This window comes from Pundamilia nyererei, unplaced genomic scaffold, assembly GCF_000239375.1.
Source record: "Pundamilia nyererei isolate P.nyererei 1_Seehausen unplaced genomic scaffold, PunNye1.0 scaffold00021, whole genome shotgun sequence".
NCBI classification, from domain to species: domain Eukaryota; kingdom Metazoa; phylum Chordata; class Actinopteri; order Cichliformes; family Cichlidae; genus Pundamilia; species Pundamilia nyererei.
The window spans coordinates 3536639-3559771 of NW_005187422.1; the positions used below are offsets into that span (position 1 = coordinate 3536639).

Sequence of the window (23133 nt, forward strand, 5' to 3'; positions counted from 1 at the left end):
ACACAATGGCAGTGAAACGTTTAGCTCTGGATGTGGTCTGTCTTACATTTTTTCTCCAAATCTCTTCTGTATCCTTGCTTGAATTTTTTTGTCTTCCTGGCAGGGTGGAAAAATCCCAATCCGGTGGACAGCTCCAGAGGCCATCGCATACAGGAAATTCTCCTCCTCCAGTGATGTGTGGAGTTATGGCGTGGTCATGTGGGAGGTGATGTCCTATGGAGAGCGACCATACTGGAATCTCACTAACAGAGATGTGAGTGGTGTTTGCTGATTTAAATACCATTTAGCGACCAGAGGTAATGTGATGTTTATTTTTATGCTACACATTGTGGCCTTATGCATATTCTGCTGGACATGTACAGGTGATCAAATCTGTTGAGGAGGGCTACAGGCTGCCTGCTCCTATGGGCTGTGCTGCTGCTCTACACACACTCATGCTGGATTGCTGGCAGAAGGATCGCAACGAGAGGCCCCGTTTTTGCCAGATAGTCACCGTTCTTGACAAGCTAATCCGCAACCCAGAGAACCTGAAGTCTATGGACACGCTCTGCAGGTAGGTGGGCAACGGAATAAATCCATATTTGCAGCGGCACAACATGAGTGCATTATGTCACATGCCGAGGAGTCTTTTTGATTTAATTTGGCAAGACAGCTCGCCAAAATTTAATCAAATATTGGTTCATGTGATTAGCGGATTAAACTGCAAATCAAAGCAAGACACCACCTGCGAGGGCCTGAGAAGATGATCTCCGGGACAATATATGGTGACTGACTGTTAAGCTACTAAGTAACCATCCTGGTGTGGGAAGCAGAGTAAATCCAATCTCATCCCGCTGCTATCAAGCATGGGCGCGGTGGGATAAAGTTGCAGCCTAAAGTTTCCCTCAAAGTTGTCTGGCAGATGAAGCGAGCGGTCATGTTCGTTTTCCAATAAGCTCATCTCTGATAGACGCGCTGTGCATTAAGTAAAAGCCTCGCTGTGATATTGACATTGATCCATAGTGAATCTGGGAGCAGGTTTGAAAGGACACCCAGGCTAAAGCTAGACCTGTGTAAATTGCTCAGTTCAGATCTCAGGTCCTATGGAGTCAATGGTGCATGACACTGTGAGGTGAGAGAAACAGTAGGAATATTAAGAGGCAGAGAAGCAGGAGGAGTGTTAAACATTTCTCCATGTGTTAATCTACCCAAAGCAGCCATCCTGCAACCACGGTCACCACCTCTTCTCAATCATTTTAACTGCTATCGATTTCCTGTCTCACATACTTGTGCATTTCAAAAGCCCCTTTTCCCTCAGGATTCTCCCTCTTGCTCACTTTTTGACTCCTCTCCTTTTCAAGCTGCCTTCAACTAATCTTTTTGTCTTCCGATACATCTTCCTGTCTCTTTTACTTCTGATCCACTGCCATCTGTCTTTATTTGCTGCAGTTTAAACAGTCCTACACTGATGGAGAGAGCTATCCCTGACTTCAGCAGCTGTAACTCAGTAGACGAGTGGCTGGACACCATAAAGATGAGCCGCTACAAGGAACACTTTGCAGCTGGGGGGTACCACACTCTGGGTCACGTCATAAGCATGAACCAAGGGTAAGCGCTTCCTGGGGAAGTCTCAGCAGCTCAGAGGCAGTAGTGAGCTGTTAGATGTAGTAAAATCTTACCTGTTGTAGAGTTCTGCTTTGCAATTTTAACTTATTTTATGACTATTGCTTCTTTTATTAATGTTGTTCTTTTGTAAGATGACCTTGAGTTTTTGAAAGGCGCCCTCAAATAAAATGTATTATTATTATTAGTAGTAGTAGTAGTAGTGTAGGTGCTCTACCAGCTAATGTGAGAGAAAATCACCTCACACAGACCTTAAACTGCTTTACAGGACATAGAATGGCATAGCTTGTGCACAGAAAAGAGGTAATATATTATATTATAACACTTATTGATTATCATCTCCATTCTTCTGTCCCATGAGCCTCTGAGCTCAGTCGAACACATATTAAAACCTCCCACAATGCTTTTCAAATCTGACCCAGGGGTCAGGAACTTATGCCACCCAGCCTTCAAGCCTGTCCTTCAGCTAGCATCAAACTACATTAGCACAGCTTTCCTATAATATGAAACTAAATCACTCAGACTCTCTCACACCAATTTCTTGAGTGTCCATTAGTGTATATCCAAAAAAATCCCATCTCAAGTATGAGGCATTATAATATTTGCAGCTGATGGAATTACCGTATTTTCCGGACTGCAAAGCGCACCTGAATATTAGCCGCACAAGCTAAAATCAGGGGAAAATCCCGTTTTGTACATACATTAGCCACTACTTTGAAGTTTGTTTTTCGCGCTACTTCGTACGGCACTACGTTACCTGGCGGACGGACATGTGACCAACATACCACTCTTGAACCCCGATACTGTGTGTCTGATCACATGCCCTTCCGCCAGGCAACCTAGTGCCGTACAACAGCGGAACAAACAAAACAAATCCTCTTACGATATCACGAAAATCATGGACAATCCATAGAAAAGCCGCACCTGCTTGAATAATAACCTGGCCAAAGGAGGAGATAGAAGCCACTGACGTCAGGAAAAGGAAGCTCTTACCATGCATGGAGGGTTTCACCCCAAGTCCAGCACCCTGAGGCTGTACGCTAAGCGGAAGGAAGGAGGCCAGGGACTAATGAGTGTCAGCACCACAATCCAGGATGAGACAACCAACATTCATGAGTACATCAGGAAGATGGCCCCAACTGACCGCATGCTCAGTAAATACCTCGGGCAGCAGAAACTCAAGAATGAGGAGAAAGAGGAGGAACCATAATGGAAGGACAGGCCCCTGCACGGTATGTACCACCGGCAGATAGAGGAGGTGGCTGATATCCAGGAGTCCTACCAGTGGCTGGACAAAGCTGGACTGAAAGACAGCACAGATCATGCACTAATCACGGCAGCACAAGAACAAGCTCTGAGCACAAGATCCATAGAGGCTGGTAGAGGACCCAAGTTTGAAGGATAAAGACTGCCCGCAGGGGCAAGAGGGAATTTTTTTTCTTTAGATGGATGGATGGATAAATTATAAACTGTTGTGCAAACAAGAAGAATGTAAAAAACTCTATATAAACTACTTTGTAATGTCATATCTTTTTTTATTTAATTTTAATATTCAAATTTTGTTGATTGGGATTCTGTTGAAAGTAAACTGCTGGTATGAATCCACAAACCGTTACCTTGGTCTGTAGGAAGTAAGAATGTGTGTAGTTTTCAGAAATCATCTAAAGCCTTTGTCCTTTACTGACGGGCACCAATACAATCATTAAAGCCTTAGGAGAAATTTGGTTGTGTTACTTATACAAGGAAATAAATGCTATTATTTTTTAAATCCATAACATAGAAATATATTCCTAAAACAGAACACCTGGGCATTGTACTTTTTGACCACATATAAAATGTGCAAGTACCATCTTAATTACTCTTACACTGTTTCACTTCAGCAGGCAGCAACTGAACAATCAGAGGAAAATTTTTCAAACACTGATACCTGCATTAAAGCAGCCTATTAAATTAATGGAATAATCAGTTACAATTATACTCAGATCTTCCCATGTCCTAACAGCGGCGCAGTAATGCTAGTGAGATATTTAATGACACACGTGTCTTTCATTTTTTCCTCTAGGTAAATACACTCATTTATACAGTTGCTTTCCAGACTAACAGTCTTGACACTTAACTCTATGTTACTTGTTACATGTTGTTGTACTAAATTCAGTAATCACATTACAGTTATGATTATGTGTTTACTTCCATTACAAAGGTTTGTAATTACCTGCAAGATGCCCAGGTCCTGTGAATAATGTATTATGATTAAACAGGTTGTTGGTGGTTTGTCAGATTTCAAAACCAAGCTGTGCTGCCATGTTCATTTTAGAGAGAAGAGGCTTCGTCTTGGAAAACCTTCTAAACAAGCTGTAGTTGTTCAGTTGTTTTCCTGATCACATGTCATAAACTTTAACACACTAACTGGGGCCTGTAGAGTCCAACTTTCATAAATCTTCAAATCTGATTTGTTTTTGTGTGTGTGCCATATAGGGATATCCAGAGGCTCGGGGTGACATTAATGGGCCATCAGAAGAAGATCATGACCAGCGTCCAGCTGATGAGGGCGCAAGTCCTCAACAAGAGTGTGCCGTCGGTGCACGTATAATTCCAATGCCGTGGTTTCTCTGCTAAAATCTGGAAACCCAGGCTTCTAAAAGGTCACGAGGGACTCCACTGGAAATAAAAGGATCAGAAAACTGGGAGATGTTGGGAACTTTCCAAGACTTTTCTTCAAGAGATGAAAGAACAAAATGTGAAAAGTTTTACTGACAGAACAAGTAAATAATGACTTCTTTGGGAAAAGTCCAACCTTTTATTTTGTTTTTTTCCCAACCCAATTAAATTTTCTGAGTTTAAATGTCTTGTTTGTAAATGAAAAGACTGCCTTAATTAGCACAAATGATTTTATTGTATTCTACAAAGAGAAAATAATTTATCAATCATGAATTTACCAGAGAAATATGATTTGCGGAACCAGGCAATAGCAAGAGTGGATGGAGTGATGTAGTAAGTGGGGGTGGGGGGTTTAAATGTTTCGATGGCGCTTGAGAAGCTTGAAAAGAATGAGGTCCACAATGAAGCTCGAGCCGGGACAAAAACAAAGTTGAGCAAAGTGAAATAGGGCTCACCCGAGTTGCCAGATCGCCTCCGCAGTGTAGAGGACCTATTTCACCTCGGGCTATTAATACCAACAACAGGCACATTTCTCCACCGCCCAACCTTGATGAATGACCCCAGGAGAGCCCAAGAGCCCTCTGCCCAGTCTGAAGCTGCACGGCGCACAACTATTGTACTCGGAAGATGTGTGTGATTCAGTTACAGTGCACTTTATTCTACAATCTCTCTGTGTTGTAGAGGTCTTGCAGTTGTGTCACAGATCTCTTTGCAGCCACAACTGCAACTAGATCTTCCTCCAGTCCTTTCAAAAGTTAGCTGTTTTAAAGAATAATAAGGAAATGATGAAGTAAAACATTAATAAACCCAAGAAGTAGAAGAGAAATCTAACATTTATTGGGGTTATACAGTAAATACATTGCTTATGAGATTTATTTCAGTCTTTTCTTCACTGCATCAGAAAGCAGAAAAGAAAATATGTTGAAATATTATGCACTGTTATTCCATGTGCATAATATTAAGCAATGCTGGCCATTTTTATGGTGTGGTAAATGCTATAAATCGGATGTATTTTAAGTATATTTGGGCATATTTATTCCAAGTGCACTGTCATCTGAAATTCATTTCAAATCAGGTGTAAATGTGACGCAAGATGAATCCGTTTAGTTTGTAATGACCTTGAGAACAGCAGGTTGATGAATTGACCTTACTTCTTAAGTTCACTTGGCAAGAATGTGAGATCAAGCTAGTAAGCGTCGAACTGTTTTCATGCCAATGGTTTTAAAGTCTGTTTTCATCTTATTGTACTTTTCCTACAACATATGTTGTAGGATATCAAAGCAAATATTTCCTGAAACAAAACTATGTTTTATTGTTGCTTGAATGGGTCAGTGTGTCAAATTTACTGGAGTCTATAGGCGGAACTGAAATAGAGGTTTTAAACCTAGGATTTCATTAGTGGCCTGTAAGCACATGTTGTATATAAATGATACATGACACTCATTGGTTTCTGAACATTTTGATGCCTCAAAGTTAGCATTTTGCTGTGTTGCTTTTGGAGCCAGAAATTAGAACATTTACATAAAGGGTTGTGTGGTTAAATAGAGGTTAAGGGTATTAGGCTTGGTTAGCGAGTTGCATTCAGAGAGTCTATGCTTGGAACCCACAGTATGTGCTAATTAGTAGCAGACTAATAAAATACTAGAAGTTCCCTCAACAAAACTGGAGTACAAATTTCTTAGGCAGGATGTAAACCACAGCAGGCCATATTATTTACCAAATAAAATAAAATGCTACAAAGGGCATCGACAGCACAAACATGGCCAAGAAGTCCAGTTCAATGAAAAAAATTAGAGGAGGTGAGGATTTACGAGTGTACTGACAGTACACCTGTAAATCAAAGTGGCCGTGCCTCTAACATCAGTATCCAGATTAACACATTATGACAGGAGAAGCTGTCATAAAAGCACCAGGCTGTAAATTTACTTTTAGCTGTCCTAAAGCTGGGAATTCAACGTTCTTCCTGAGATATTAGAAAGATCCAATTTTTTCCGACTTCATAGTGACTTCGAATTTAATTTCCCAGAGGTTACAACTTTATAATACAGCAGTTATTTTAAAAAATGTGTCAGTTTTAGACCACTTCTTCTTATTTATATAGGTGGAAGGGTTATCTTTCACATGGCCTGCCAAGTTACAAGGCCATGAATGGATAAACCTAACTCTGGCTTTTTGCATTGAAGTGAGGCTTTCACCTGTAGGACAGCAAAGGAGTCAGCTGCAATGTGCTACCTCACCATTAAATCTTACACGGTAAAACTATTTTAGGCTGCTTCCTTATTCACGCGTGATTACCATAGTGGAGAATTCCATGTTTGATTTGGCAGAGGTTTTATACCAGATACACTTTCTGAAAAAAACCCAAAGAGCATCCTCCCGGGACCAGTGAACTTTTGCTTTTTAGGTAAACATTTAAACCACTACACTATAGAGACATTGTTCCTTTTCATTTTTAAAAAATAAATTTGTATTTTATTGCCAGTTCAAAGAGCTGTTAAGCTATGTTTAATGAAGGAGAGTGCTAAGCAGATATTTATCTGTTAGCAAGAAAAAAATCTATAAAATACAAAACAAGTTACATGCATTTGTGAAATAAATATCAATGTAGCACAAATTTATATATTTGCCGATTTCCGTTTTCACATAAGAGAACACCTGTTTCCTGAATATGGGCGTCAGTGTCCCAAATACTGAGCACCCAATGTTAGCTAAATCTACTCCATGTTGTTACCACCATTACACACAACAAATGCGTCCTGTCCAAATAGTCCTGATCAGGTCGATCTCAAAGTTCCCCATAAATGACAATGAAAATTACTAAGCATACTGTACATTTTTATATTTTGTACTTAAATAATCCCTTAACTAGTATTCCAGTAATAAGTTACTATAGCTTGCAATTGAAATGAAATATTAGGGTGGAAATTGTAGATTCTGTATCTTCTGAATAATATTTTACTGGGTGTGTTACAACTGGAAGCCCTCATACTATTTTGGCAGTTCATAAACAAAATGCTACAATGCGTGTTTAGTTCAGTGAAACTTACTCCTGGGATTGAGCACTGACACTATTCAGTGCGATAAATCTGTATCCCAGCGTTCTGTCTTTCAATAATGGGATATAATACACATAAGCTACGCAGACTGTAAAATAAAGTGTTACTTCTGATCAAATGTGATCACACTGTTTACCTCAGTGTTTGAGGGAAAGGTTAAGAAGAACATGTAAGTAGAATGTTTATTTCGAGACACTATGAAAAAGTACATAATCAGTCCTAATTTATACCCCCCCTCCCCCCGAGCCATCAGGAGAATGTCTTTTCTTGTGCACCTTGGTAGGTTTTTCCTCTAGATGGTTGATGTCAGTTTTTATTAGAAGAACCTCATGATATTTCATGAATATGTATTATAGTGGCATTTCACTACTGGTTTATTTTTCCTTTAGGATGCTTTTGAAGATACTGGACTGAAAACCCATATTTTATAAAGTTAGGATATGTTTTTGCTAGATGACTTGATTTATAATGTATACAGCAAGTTCAGTCACTGGAAGGAAGAAAAAAATGATAACAACCGGATTTATTCACCTTTCATTATTTATTCATGCTCATTTGTTTTCCAAATAATACAAATCAGAGAGGTTTTATTACAGTCAATGAATCATTCTTGTTGCTAATGATAAATCATTAATGTGCAAACTGTCCATAAATACACAATAAAGGAACGTTTGTCTGTGTGTGACTGCAACAATGATGTTGCGACTGTTTTTAACACAATGGCTTTTACTGTTTTTAATTGTCGCTGCACTAGCTTGAGTCATGAATGTCTGCGCAACTTAAGCTTCATCAGAGCTGTTGGTGTTTTTTCACATTTGTTGTTTTAGTCAAATGAGTCCAGAACATAAAGTGTGATGAGCAGTGTCACTTTCTAGTTATTATATGCTTGACTGCATGAGCTGAGGGACTTTCCTGCTGGCACTGATTATTTTGTTATGCAACTGTGATTGATTACATCACTGTCAGGCAGCTGATCTGGGATCTTTTAGATTAGCAAAGCTGCTAGTTGAATTTCTACCTGCTTTGCTAGTATTAAAGACCTCTGAAAAATTATTTTGTAACTGCAGTTGAAAACATGACTGGTTTTAGTAGATTTCTATTGAGAAATAAAAAATATCCTTAAACTAAAATATCTATGTGACAGCATCCCCATCCAACAGGCTAAAGAGCAGCCAATTTGCACCATGAAAGTGAAAACAATTCCATGTTATTTTTAAATGTATCTGTGACTAAGTTAAACACAGCATCTCTTGAGCTCTTCATTTTTACGTAAGATTTGTGTGAAATATACTAAATGTATGTGAGTATATATGTTTGAAACATTTTTTATTGCTATAATTCACATTAACAGTCACATCAAGGCACTATATAACTGCAAAGAAATGCCGTACATTAACAGTGAGAAAACCCAAACAATCAGATGACTGAATATGAGCAGTGACGGTGGGAAGAAAAAAAAACTCCCTTTTGACAGGAAGAAAACTCTGGCAGAACCAGGCGAAGGGAGAGCCAGTCATCTATTATGAACGCTTAGGGGTAAGCAGAAAGAGAGCGGAGGGAGACAGGACCAGAGGGACACTGTGAGAGCTTGGGTTTAATAATTACCAATGATTAAATGCAATAGTGGTGTATAAATAGAGATATACACAGAGACTGAAAAGAGGTGGGTGAAGAAGAAATGCTCAGTGTATCATGAGATGGACTGAGCATCAATAGCCCACAATGACACCAGAAATCCAATATCAGCAAATTCCATGTCAAATCATAACCTCATGGGGTGGTTATAGCTCAGGAGGTAGAGTAGGTCATCTATGAATCAGAAGGTTGGTGTTTCTATCCCTGTCTACTCCAGTCTGCACGTCAGATATCCTTGGGTAAGATGCTAACCCCAAGCTGCTCTTTGATGCAGCCATCGGATTATGACTGTGTGTAAATGTTAGATATAAAGCACTTCAATAGAAAAAGTGCTTGTATGAATAAATGAATGAGGTAAGCTGTATAGAGTACTTTGAGTGCTCAGGTAGAGTAAAAATACGCAGTATAAGAACCAGTCCATTTACCATGGCTTTAAAGACGGAGAGAGAAGAGATAGAGAGCAGATAGAACCGAATTATAATATTCAAAAGGTTTAATATGTTTATATGATATGTTTTGAGTTGAGCATTTACAAGAATACCATTATTGTTAACTGTAAAGGATGTGCATTACCAACTAAAACTACACAACTGAAAATATAATATTATTATTATTAATATTATTATTATTATTATACTATTTATATGTGTTTTGAAATTTGTGGTGTCGCAAACGTGAACTGTTAACTGGGATGAAAGAGTTGGAGAATTCTCAACATAGAGAGGTTTTAATGCATTTATCCAAAACAGAAGAACATGTTTTGTTACTAATGTGAGAAAATTAGCACACATGTGATATATTTTAATTGTACATAACGACTGTGATCTGAGAGGCATGTTTTAAACCAGGCATGTAAAGTACCAATGGAACAATAGATTCTAGTCTCTTCAAGAAAATATCATCAGCGATTATGTCAAAGGAAGTATAGTTAGGAGTGCAGAGTCTGCTTACATCAGTAGATCACGTGTGATTTTGACCAGGGCTGTCTCTGAAAACCATACTGAAATTAAATATTATTAAGGTGAGTGAGGTAAATCTGCATAGCAACACTTTTTCATACATTTTTGAAAGCAAAAGTAAACTAGCACTAGGACCATAATTATTTTCACTGAAAGCGTCTGCACTTGGTTTCTAAAGAACTGGAATTATCACAGCTGTTTTGAGGGGTAAAGGAACAAAGCCAGTGATTAGGTTTTCCCTAATCTGTGTTAATGCCAGTAAAAGGCAAGAAACTGAGAGGACAAACTGGATTTAACCACATGAGTGGGAAGTGGGTTAAAATAACAAGTGGAAAGTTTACATTTCTTAATAAATTCCGATATTTCCTCAACAATCAGGAGTTTAAGCTAGAAAGAAGAGAAGGGGGATCATTCAATATATTACCTAGAAGACTCAGCTGTTGGCATATTACTATTAAAAATTTGTCAAGTTGTCAAAAAATATTGTTTATAGTAGAGAAAAAAGTCCAAGTATTCCTTTCACCAGACCTTATTAGTGTTGCATAATATTCAGGTTTATCTGTAGACACAGCATCCTTGCAGTGGTCAGTGTTGGGAAGGTTACTTTTAAAATGTATTCCACTACAGATTACAGAATACATGCCCCAAATGTATTTTGTAACATATTCCATTATGTTACTCAATACCATACCAATAGCAACTAGATTTAAAAATCTTAATATAAAATGAGTAACAGTAGGTGGACATTAGGTAATTATTATTATTATATTTGCATGCTTCCATTTCCCGTTTCTGCACGGTGACAACTCGTACTTTTCCACTCTCCTTTTTCTCCCTCCCTCGCTCACAGACACTTAACTGGTATGACAGTCCATTCTCCCTGCAGCATTCTTTAGGCTGATGCCTGTAACACTCTGCCTATTGCCTTCATATTAAATACTTTTTGTGAATAATTTTTTAAAATATTTCTTCACGTCATATTGTGGGCCGCAAGTAAAGGTGACATGGGCCGAGAGATTGAGACGCAGGCATTAGAGCCTCTTAATGCGTGTTTTGTTTGGGTTTGTATCCCGTTACTCCCCAACACTGGCAGTGGTGCATGTGTTGATAATACATATCCTAATGAAAAACAAGACTAGCCTTTGTACAAAGGCGTTCTAAGCAGTAGTGATGTGTCGGTCGCGAACGAAACGGCTCTTACAGCCGACTCTTTGAAGTGAGCGACGTGAACCGTGTTTTTTTTTTTTCTTTCTCTCACCCTCTCTCGCACTTTTTTCTGCTTCACTCCGCACGAGACTTGTGCTTTGCACTGGGACGAAGGGGGCGGGGCGGTACTTACTAGTGATGTGCGATACCACTGATTCACCAATCCGATACCAAGTAAGATTCAGGGTGGTATCGACGATACTGATCCGATACTTTGTACAAAAACTTATTTTATTTATTGTATCTCAAATTATAGCATCATAATGATTACAGGACATCAGATTACTTGTTCTTATCACTTAATAATGCAGGGTTCATCATATAGAAATAAAAAAACTAAAGTTGTGGCTATTTGAGCATGTTGCCTGCCTGCAACACTAAAGGACTCCGTGAGAGACGTCTGTCTCGCCCTAGCAGCACCTGTCCCTCTCATCCTCTTCAGTCTCAACATACGCTCGTCATATTCTGTGATATTTACTCTGAGGTGTTTGACAAGGTTAGTGATGTTGCCACAACCATACATGCCAACCCTCCCGATTTTTCCGGGAGAATCCCAAATTTCAGTGCCCCTCCCGAAAATCTCCCGGAGCCTCCATTCTCCCGAATTTCCACCCGGACAACAAAATTGAAAAACCATATCGCAGAATTCATAGCGCAGCCCAGCCAACTACAGTCTCCAACAATGACGGCAGCTGCTTAGTTTTAATATTACTCTTATTTCTCTTTCTGGGTCGCAAAAACCTTTTAAGCTATTTTCAGGTGAGCATGTAGCTGTGTAAACTTCAAATATCTGAGCCGACACATCGTCTTCAAACCCCCCGCGGTCTTTCACTACTCGGGTCAAACATGATATATAAGTCACTTTGATAACCTAAAAATATTATTGTTTGGCTTTTTCAGTGTTTTATTTGTTTGTGGGTAAATCGGTTTGGCTGAGATTAAAGTTATTAGATTAGATTAAATTAAATGTAACTTTATTAATCCCTCGGGAGGGTTCCTCAGGGTTTTCACACAGCTGAATAAACGTCAAACTGATTAAACAAAGTCTGAGACGGTCCAGAGTTTACGTCAGCGCCCTATTATATTTTAGATAGCAAGGAGCAGATGGCAGAGTTTCACTCCACCGAGAGAGCCTGTGACGTACTACCCGGCTTTCTTTAGACCGCGAAGGCCGGGTCCTCAGGTGGAAGCAGCCTCTGAATTTGGACACCCCCACTGTTTCCGGGCCGGCCAATAATAACGGTGACATTTAACGTATTTTATCCGATAAATAAACACTGTAAATTTATTTATTCCCCCCCCCAACAGCCCCTCTGAATGTCTCCCTAATTCTGAGGTCTCAAGGTAGGCAAGTATGGCCACAACACCTCACTTTTTTGCCACATGTATCGCAAACCACGTCTCAGCTTTTTGTGGAGGTAAAATACGTCCGCACAATTACACTCAGCCATTGTCGTGAGTGCGCATGCCAAGGGGCTGCGAGACATTTATACAGCAGTATTTCGCACAGTTTCTTATGAAAGGCGGAAGAGGAAGTAGTTCCTTTCAATGTAGACAATACGAATGTTATAGTTTCTTTCCACTGTGTTCCTGTTAATGATAAACTACAAATTTACCCTAAATTACTAAAATATCGATATTTTAATGTGAGAATCGATTGTAGAACATAAATGATTGGTATCGGAGGAATCGATATTTCAGGATCGATCCGCACATCACTAGTAGTTACACTCGCAGTAGCACAGGAACAGAGCGGGAGGGAGAGAAAGAGAAAGAGCCAGGGACAACAACATCACAGTAGTATAGTATAGTAATCGTCCACAACTATTTTCAGTTGCAGATGATAAAGGATTCAGAAAGTTTATTCATGCAGGTCCATATGACAGAGCATGTGCATGTTTTTGTTTTCCTATTTTAATTTATATTTAATTGTGTTTTAAAAGCTGAAATGTAAATAGTTGGTTTTTGTATTATATGATTTATTTATTACATTTTATGTGGAGTGAATAAATAAAAGTATATTTAATGTATATTTAAAGTATATTTACGGCACATACAAACTCCAAAACACATAAAAACTTCAAAACACGTAAAAACTCCATAGCATGTACACAAACTCCGAAGCACTTAAAAACTCAGAAGCACGTACAAAACACAACAGAAGTGCTCCAGGATGCTAGGGGCAGTGTTGAGCTGTGTGTTGAGATAGAGTGTACACACACTCTGTCCCACAAAACACTGGTATGTCTGGAGGCAGAGGAGTTTAGGTGCATGTATGGGCACATTCATAAATATTCCCTGGTGCTGGAGGACATTAAGTATAGGGCAAAACGCATAGACTGAAGGCTGTGGTAAGCTCACGGCTGACACACCCATTGATTTTGGGGAAAGATTGACTCAGGTTTAGTAGATTAATGGGGCAGTGTGTTGGTGTGCGTTCACGACAGGTAGGGAGTCTGTGCTGGACTGCGCTCAATGCTGACTCTGGGTAGTCCGATGTAGACTATGGGGAAGAGGTGGAAAAAAAACTAAATTAAAATTTCTTGGATCCTTTTTTACAAGTGTCCAAAAAGGGTTAACAGGAGCTGAAGCAGTTTTTGTTGCTTCCCAGTTATTAGCCATTTCAAGCTTTAGGGTCCCAGAAATCATTACATTTGTAATTTGGAAAGAACAGTTTGGTGCTTAAATCAAACTTCTTCCATTCTCTCCATCTTCACAAACATTTCTGGCATTGTAAGGTTTCAGAGAGAGATTGTGTGGAGAAGTGCTGCATCATTTAAGCAAGACCCTCATACTGTCCGAAACTTATCTTTAATGGATGACTTTCCTGTTTTCAGTGAGGGCAGTGTTCAGGAAAATTCATTTAGAAAACACCTGTGTTAAAGCAAACCATCATTATGTGCTCTGCTTGGTCATATACAGGGAGTGTATTTATAATCACCATGAGGTTTTTGAGAACTTGCAACTTGACAGAGCCCTGAAGATCACCCTGCAATACTCAAGCTAAAAGCTACTGTCTTCTCTATTATACTGATTGGAGGAGCTTTTGACTAGATAGCTTTTATGTCTGTGGGAATGAGCCCTGACCCAGCTTTGAAACATTATTTTGTTTACAGCCAGAAAGGGAATGGTCTGGTGAATCTGTTTCAGAGTAATTGTCCTTTCCTTCACCTTAGGAGGGCTGCTCGGAGATAATCCTCTCCTTAGTGAAATGAGACCTAACACAACATCATTAATCTCATTACTAAGGCCATGTTGCTTTGTTGCCATTGAGTCCCACGCCCAATTATCAGATGCTACCCTGTCTTCGTGATGATGCTTATTCCCACATATCACTGACAACAATCTCCGCTGTCCCCTGACTGACTTTTCTTGAGTGGCAGTTATAGCACTCTGTATCTGTAGTCACAAACCCTCAGAGCACTTGTGTCCATGCGTCCCTCCGTCATGTTGGTTGCGATCACAGCGCAAAGCCGATCATGACAGCAAGTGGTTTTGCCATTTCTTATCGCCTCACAGCAGGTCCACGTTGCCAGCAGAAAACAATATACACGGATTTAAGCGTTTATTGTCAAGTTTGCTTCTGTCGTTAAAGAAGTACAACAATAAAAATTCATTAACACACTCTCAAATCTATGTAAATCTCTGCAGAGCTGTAATGAAGTCTTTGTGAATAACCTTGGAACAATGCATGTTCATAACTCACTGCTGTAATTCCCTCTATATGTTTCATCAGGAAAACACTGAAAGAAGCTCTCATTGGAGACTGCCTCAACAGTTCACTTTATAACTGGTTTAGTTTTTATTCCCCACTGTGAGCTCTAAACAGAACATCACCTCCACTATTAGCAGTTTATTTGACTGGGAGAAAGGTTTCATCACCAGCTGGATTAATTTGTCACTGTTCTACTTGAGATACAGTAGGGCTGGGCAATATATCGAGTTTTTAAATATATCGATATATTTTTATACGAGATATGAGATGTGACAGTTACATTATAATTACACTTGTGGAACCGCAAGTTTGCCTCTCTTTCATCCACTTTTGTCTCTACGCAACGTTACTCTGCCTCGCCTCTCTCCTTCACTGAACATAACTCCGCTATTGCTTCACCTGCAGGCAAAGACAAGATGGACACGGCAGCTATCAAAGAGGAGCTGGTTGATAAAAAGAAACCATTTTGAGATTACTATTTTAGTGCTGCAGCGTTACTCTCGTTAAAACGACATTAACGTCATAACTGTATTAATGCGGCAAATCTCCGTTAACGAGTTACCGTGGATCGCCCCATTTGTGGGGCTGCACGGTGTCAACGCATTAGCTTTGCGGTTAGCTCGTTAACGCCGTGCAGCTAGCACTACTAGTATTTTCACAGTTTACAACAGCGCCATGAAGTGCAAAATGAAGAGTGTGTGAAACTGCGTGCTGTATCCGAAACCGCGAAGTCTCCCAGCCTCCTGCCCCAAAACAAATCACCTTACAAAACTCAAAAACATATACCGTATTTTTCGGACTATAACCGTAAACTAAAATCCTTTCATTTTCTCAAAAATCGACGGTGTGCCTTATGTAGGAATTCTGGTTGTGCTTACTGACCGTGAACCGATTTTGTGTGGTACACGGCGCACAGCAATCTGTCAAAAATGTTTTAGTACGACTTTGCTAAGCTATGAAGCCGCACCACTTGATGGATTGTCGGAGCATTATGGCTGGCGTAGTCAGGAGCCTCGCAAGTCATGCATACTGTGCTTCAACATAATATTACCGTATTGTGTGCGTATAAGGACCACAAATGGCACCTGTAAGAGACACAGTTAGGAAGCAGATTTCAAACTCCAGGCTGTCAGTCACGCAGTAGAACTTGGGAACAGAGCAGCTGCAAACTCTGTCTTTGTTATATGCTCAGCGTTTAGTTTACATTTTGACTGCACAATCGTGAGTGTTTTGTTATATACAAAAACAACATTGCTTTATTTTATTTATGGAGAATTATTATTTAATAAATGCTGATAATTTATTTCTGACTAATTTTTTCATGTACATCTGTGCTGTATGTTAATAAAAGAGCCTGTGTGACATCTGGGACACAGTGTGAGTAAGAACTGTCTTTTTGTTCTTACTTTATGGCTTTAACAAAATATCGAGATATATACCGTATATCACCATCCAGCTAAAGACTATCGAGATATGAATTTTGGGCCATATCGCCCAGCCCTAGTTAATAGAAAAAAGAAGAATGAGCTGCTCTTAGTTTAGTGTTAAAGAGCCTAAAACAGGTCTTTCCATCAACATGGAAATATTACATTTCTGTGCTGACAATTGCTTTTAAAGATCATATTCAGTGGTTCAGGGTTCTACAAAAAATGCTAGTAAGTTTGTTTACATGTATTTAGATGAGCTTTCTTTAGATATCGTTAATAAGCAGTTGAACTGGTGTCAGTTGAGTGCAGAAGTCTCAGAGAAGGAAGATTACCCTTGTTCTCTGACCTTAGCAAACACTTTGTCTGATGATGTTAATGGTGATGTTCATTTTGTAAATGTTGTTCCCATTAGAGTCAAAAAGGCAGGATACGCTTCAGGGACAAACATCCTTAGCCAGATAAAAGGTAGATATAGCCCCCATAATATTACCCATTGGTTTGGAGATCATACATGCATGAGCATTAGCATTTTGGCCATCATGTTGTATTTTTGAAACTAGAAATTATATGGATCACTATCTTCAATTTGGTTAACTAAAGGATATTTTAGTGTAAGTATTAGTTTTGTTTAGTAGAAAAAGTGATGTTGCCATCTCTCAGTGATTCAGAAGATTTTCCACTTGGGCATCTCGTGACGACAGCCTACGCTCAGCATTTGACAGAATGATAAAAATTTATGATGACTTGATGCGCCCTGAAGCAGCGCTGACCTACCCGCATTTTGAATTAATTCATGACTGGCTTTACCGAGTGAGTCGTGACACTCGCACAGAGAAGGAACACACCCAGTCGTTCCCTGATGGTGCGCATTGTGCCCGGAATGTCAGCTGGTTTACCTGGTTAAGCTGCGCCCATTACCGTTAATGGAGATCCCATTTAAGCATATTAGCATGGACTGGAGTGCACACGGATATGGCTTTGTGTTAGTTCTGGTGGATTATATAAAGCCAAATCCCAAAGCAGTCTCACTGCGCACCATTTTTGCAAAGAGTGTGGCGCAGGTGCTGTTTCGGGTCATCTCTCAAATCAGATTCCCGAAAGAGATACTGACCAACTACAGAACATCATTCATATCTCGCACAGTAAAAATGCTGTACAAATCTTTGGGCATTAAATCTGTTCGGCCCAGCATCTGCAACACTCAGACTGATCGGTTGGTGGAGCAGCTGAATAAGACTTTAAAGCCCATGATTCGTAAGTTCATTCATAAGGATGAACGCAATTCGGATCACTGCTTGAAGTGAATTACTGAAAATCACGGGGGTGTTGGAACTGATTAAAGAAAACTAGGGGTAAGGTCCAACCCCAGCTAAAAGTGAGATACGTCCTGGATCTGAGAGCAAAGCTGCACACGATGGGGAGGTTGTCACAGGAAAATCTGCTCCAGGCCCGGGAACGGCAACAGCGCCTGTACAACAGAGGGGCTAGACTCAGGCAGGTTTCGCCAGGAAACAAAGTGCTTTCATTACTCCCGCCTATCAACTTAGTGTTACTCGCCAAGTGGCAAGGACCCTTCCTGGTCAAACAGCGGATGGGTGATATTGACTATGAGGTGGTAAGGTCGGACAGGGCAGGAGCCTCACAGATATATCACCTCAAACTTCTTAAAGCATGGAGAGAAACTAAAAATGCTTCTCTGGTGAGCCTGGTTGGGGAGAGAGATGAGTTGGGGCCGGAGTTGCTAAATTCCACCTTTCCCACCTCCCTCCATTGTGATAACCATCTCACACAGGCCCAGAGGGTAGATGTTGTTGCGTTACAGATGTGTTCACCAAAAAGGAGGTGAGACCGTTCCTGGGGCTGGCTGGGTACTACCGCCGGTTTGTTCCTGGCTTTGCGGAGCTGACCAGCCACTTGACTGATCTCACCCAAAAGGTTTCCCCCAGATCTGGTCCAGTGGATGGAGCAGTGCCAGGTGGCATTTGTGCAAATGGGAGCCACTGCTCCACACACCTAACTTCTCCCTCGCTTTTACTCTGCAGACAGATGCCTCGAACAGAGGGCTGGGGGCCATTTTGTCCCAGCAGGTAAGGGGGTCCACCGCCCGGTCCTCTACATCAGCTGACAGACCAAAAAGGAAAATACTGCATGATCGAAAAGGAGTGCCTGGCTATCCAGTGGGCGGTCGACTCCGTCCTGTATTACCTCCTGGGAAACTCATTCACCCTCTGCTCAGACCATACGCAGAGGGTACCAGCGCCTGGATCGCCAAGTGGTATCTGGCTTTGCAGCCCGTTAACTTCAAGGTGGTTCATAGGCCAGGGGCACTAGTCTCAAAAACTCTGGATGCAACACAAGGACAAACTAATCAACATATTTGTTCTAGTTGTACCTTGAGGTGGCTGTTGTTGTAATTTGGTGTACCATAAATACAACTGAATTGAAATTAATTCTGGGATATTTGTACCACACCACGAGCCATAGTATCAGTAAGATGCTCATGAAAAATACTCTAGAATGATCCAGCAGTACACACAGTGAACAGGTCCAGATTAATGACTAATAGTAGTGGATGAGGCCTAGCAGATGCCAGCTACCTGTATTGGGACACCTATCAAACAACAAAGCAACATCTCTTATTCAATTACTATCCAGGTGTATGAATTTAAAAAAAAAATACACCCCATTCAGAGTTTTTATGAGTTGGGGAAACTACCCAAAACAATTCTATGTATGACTACTGTATATATGGCTATTCGGTCTATAGGGATTAACTCAATTTTGGAATGAGCGGCAATGAGATGAGCAGCAATTTTGTCAATTTCAATGTTTGTTTCATTTTTCAGCTCTAAATACAAAGATGGCAACAAGAAAAAGTTTAGCTTAAACCTACACAATGAGATTTCACTAACCTTTAGAAGTTCACCATTTATTGGAATTTTTGACCATTCTTCCAAAAGCTCATTGGTGAGGTCAGACAATGACATTGGAAAAGAAGACCTAGCTTGCAGTATCTGCTCTACTTCAATCCAAAGGTGTTCTATCTAGGTCTTGAAGTCAGGACTCTGTACAGGCCAGTCGAGTTCTTCCACACCAAAACGAACTCACCCGTGTTTTCATGGACCTTATTTTGTGCACTGGTATGCTCTTATATTGGAACAGAAACTGACCAAAATGTTTTGATATGCAGGGATAACTAAGGGGCTGAGCTGCTTTACCTGCCATAGCAGATAATAGCAGTTAGGTGGAAAGAATGGAAAGTTGATTCCATATTTACTTGGTTCCAAGCACATTCAGATTAATAAGTGACACCAAATAATTTCTGTAATAATAATAAGAAGAGAAAGGTGTATGAATTATGCCTTACAATTTAAAAAGGACTGAATAAACACAGCAGATAGATGCGTTAATGATAACTTAACACATCTAAGCAAAAATCACTGTGTCAAAATGGAGTTAATAATAATATTGTTTACTCAATGGTAAATATGAATTCGTCTGGTGTCACGACTGTTGAGTAACATGAAAAGCTGAGTTTCCAGTGATTGTCAGTGCAGACAGTGAGTTTGACAATATATTTTCTATGCACCATTTTTCCCAAACATCATTTAATATGCATATATTCATGATTTAATTGTGTAGCTCTGTAAACAGGCCATATATTATACATAAAGTACACACAGACTAACAAAATAAACATACATTTAGAAATTCAAATGAAATACAGGTAAGTAAACCTAACACTCCACATAGTCACCTGGATTCCGTGTCATATGTGAACAGGTCATAGTGTTAATACTGAAAAGAGAAAAGAATCTGTTGAATTTTCCTTGTACTGAAAAGTCAGGGACCCATGTGACACAACTGAAAGAGCCATGCACCACATCTCATGCAATGAAGGGGCTCTGCAAACTGAACCTTGGCATTAGGTCATGTCTTTTATTCAGTAACTCTGAACCATGTGTGTAAATATTTAGGAGACCTGGTGACATAATGTGTATGGCGAAGTGATGTACTGAAGCCAGGCTTTTAAAATGAAATCTGAGGAATCATCATAAAGACGCCTGTGCTCACATATCAGTTTTCACATCATATCTTAAAGATTAGTGGTGCGTCACAGTCCCTTTCCCTGGATTTTGAGGCAAAAACTGAAATGATCGTCATTGGTTTATGAAGTCCACAATAACATTACAGAACAGATCATTAATCTGATTCAGTACAAATACTGTCAATATATTATATCACCAATTACAACCAGTGACATTACTGGTTATAGCGATCATTTTGGGAATCTTTGAAACAGTCATATGTATCAGAACTTTAAAGACTGCAGTAACACTTGTGTTATATTGCACAATGGATGTACTGGAACTACTGCAGGACTACATGAATGGAAGGAGCACTGATGAGCAAGCAGATTTCTGCACATCAACATTCATGATGTGCTTTGCATTTACTGTGCATGGTTAACACTGTGAAGTCAGTGTCAGTGATGAATCTTGGCAATCAGGACAAAGCAAATAATCTCTGTAAAACACTGGTGTGGAATTAGGACTTGGAGCTCGGTGCTAGAGGTCATCGTCAAGTGTCAGAATGGCTGAGTGGTCAAAGGCGCTGTGTTTAGGCTGCAGTCTCCTCTGGAGGCGTGGGTTCAAATCCCACTCCTGACAGGAAATTTCTGCTGCTATGTTAACTCAAATCCCCCCCTGGAATTAATAAAGCTTGTCTCATCATCAGTTGTAACTTAGTACTCAGGATACTCAATTTAAGCATGCAAACGAAAACACATTTGCAAGTGTATTGTAATTTATACAGGCAATGTTCCCTGCAATGGGCTTATGCACTATTTTATACTGATTGTAAAGAAAAGATGAGACAGGAATGTCACACAGAGTTTTTGAAGTCTTTGAACTTTTAGTATATATCGAGTATGTGAACTTTTTTCTCTTTTTTTGGAGCCAGAATTAGTGATTAGGTTGGAGGGTAGAGTCTTGCTGCATCCATATAAACTATGAGGTTGCACTGCACAGTATGTACTCGGACAGTGTGTAACAGAGAGCAAGCCGTACTGTCAGAGAATTCCATTAAAAATGCTCCAAAAGGCACCAACAGCATAAAAAAGGCAGAGAGGTCCAGGTCAGTGAATTGAGAGGCCTAGCTGACTGGTTACATCTTCCCGTGTCAGCACAAAGACAGTCTGTAACTTAGCCACAACTTTAGGATGTGTAATAAAAAGGAAAAAAGGTATCTCCTCATTTTATAAATTTGTATCTTTTGTGAGGACAAACCAATCGTTTCATAACAATGAGCTTTGTGTGTCACTTTGTTGGGCCGAAAGTGTCTCCATAAGTGTTTGCCAAATAAGGAATGTATGCTGATGAATTCATTCTAATCACTGTGTAAATGTTTGCCACACAGTAACAGATTTAAAGCTGCACTCGTCCAATTATTCACGTGTTTGTTCAGAATAAATTACATTAAGTCACAAAAGTTTTAATTAAACCCTGCAACCAGGTAGCCTTCCTCTCACTAACTAAACATCACCACGGTTTTCCTTTAAAGAGTTGAATGAGATGGGTGTGATTTTACTTAACACTGTTTTCTCTGAAATCACCTGCCCATCGTTGACAGTTTAATGAATCCATGAAATGTATTAAAAATTTTGTTTGTCTTTGTCTGTCTGATATAAATATGTTAATTATGAAGCCTCCTTTCATCGAGGGATGATAAATGCATTTAACGCTATCACATTTGTTTATGTGCAGCACTGTGTTTTCCCATATGGAAAAGATATATATAAATCTTATAAAGTTTGTATCTGTCTTGTGTGAAACTTGTATGAAAAGCATACAAGAGTGATCCCTTGAAAAATTATATAAATGAAACTTGTATGTTTTGGATACTTAGTAAAACAATATATGAAAGCAATGAGAAAGTGGCCACTTTCATGAGTAAATCATATAAGTTTTTAATATTTCTTTTCCAAATGGGTTGCTTGAATAGTATCAACCTTAAATTAACCTTTGATGTCGGCCGGTCAATGTAGATAATCAATGAAATAGAAGAAAGAGAATCTTTAACACAGCGTATAAACTCTTGACAGTCCCAGAGGTACTAGCCCAATTTCTAAATCACTTTTAAAAAAGAAGCTGCCTGCTGAGTTGTTTGGGTTGTACTCATGCCACGTAGCAATAACAAGGAGCCGATGTGAAGATCTGCACACATCAGAAAATTCAACTTGGGAAGGGCAGCACTAGGATACTCTCAAAACAGAAGCTTCTCCAATGCAATAATTAGGGACGCATTAATTAAAATTTTCATACTACCACTCCACCAAATGCTTTTGTGTGACATAAAAATAGTGTCTCATAATAAAGGCGAAACAGAATTATCTCTCAGTTCTGTAGTTAACTGGATGGAGCTTTGTAGTGTACTCCAGCTCACCGTTTTGATTTCATGGTCAGGCGGAAACTTTAACAATTTTAAAATATGTTTGTACTGTTAGGTCATCACCCAGTCGCAGAGAAGAGTTGAAGCCGAAGTGAAACCGAGTGCCAAAAAGAAAGAAAAATATCATCCACGTCAAGGAAAATGCAGTTGGAATTTTGGAGAACTGCATTGGAGCACTTTTACTCATTAAAAGTTAAAGGTTAAAGATCCTTATCCTTACACTGACAGACAGAATCACAGAATCATAAATTAAGCATTGTGTTGTTTGTTTTTTCCTGCTGAAGTAGACAGTACTGGCTTTTGAAACCAAGGATCTGTTCATTCTTTTCTACATAAGGCTGAACAGATGCATTTGTGTTAAGTATATCATTTTTTAACTCTTGGTAAAGCTATAGTATTTGTGAGATGTATTTGGTTTTACAACA

General features: G+C 39.6%; 1 protein-coding gene and 1 non-coding gene across 5 annotated transcripts in view; both read left to right on the plus strand.

The window, feature by feature from the left end:
- Positions 1-8001, plus strand: part of epha8 (eph receptor A8) — a 145510-nt gene extending 137509 nt beyond the window's left edge. For all 4 annotated transcript variants that reach the window (XM_013909243.1, XM_005726680.1, XM_005726681.1 and 1 more), the window contains exons 17-20: positions 104-253; positions 363-553; positions 1429-1587; positions 4078-8001. In XM_013909243.1, coding sequence (XP_013764697.1) covers positions 104-253; positions 363-553; positions 1429-1587; positions 4078-4192 — 615 coding nt within the window. In that variant the 3' untranslated portion in view covers positions 4193-8001. The remainder of the gene's footprint in view (positions 1-103; positions 254-362; positions 554-1428; positions 1588-4077) is intronic.
- Positions 8002-20845: 12844 nt separating this feature from the next.
- trnal-uag (transfer RNA leucine (anticodon UAG)) lies at positions 20846-20928 on the plus strand. Its single transcript has one exon. It is a non-coding gene; the product is annotated as a tRNA-Leu (tRNA).
- Positions 20929-23133: the final 2205 nt, after the last annotated feature.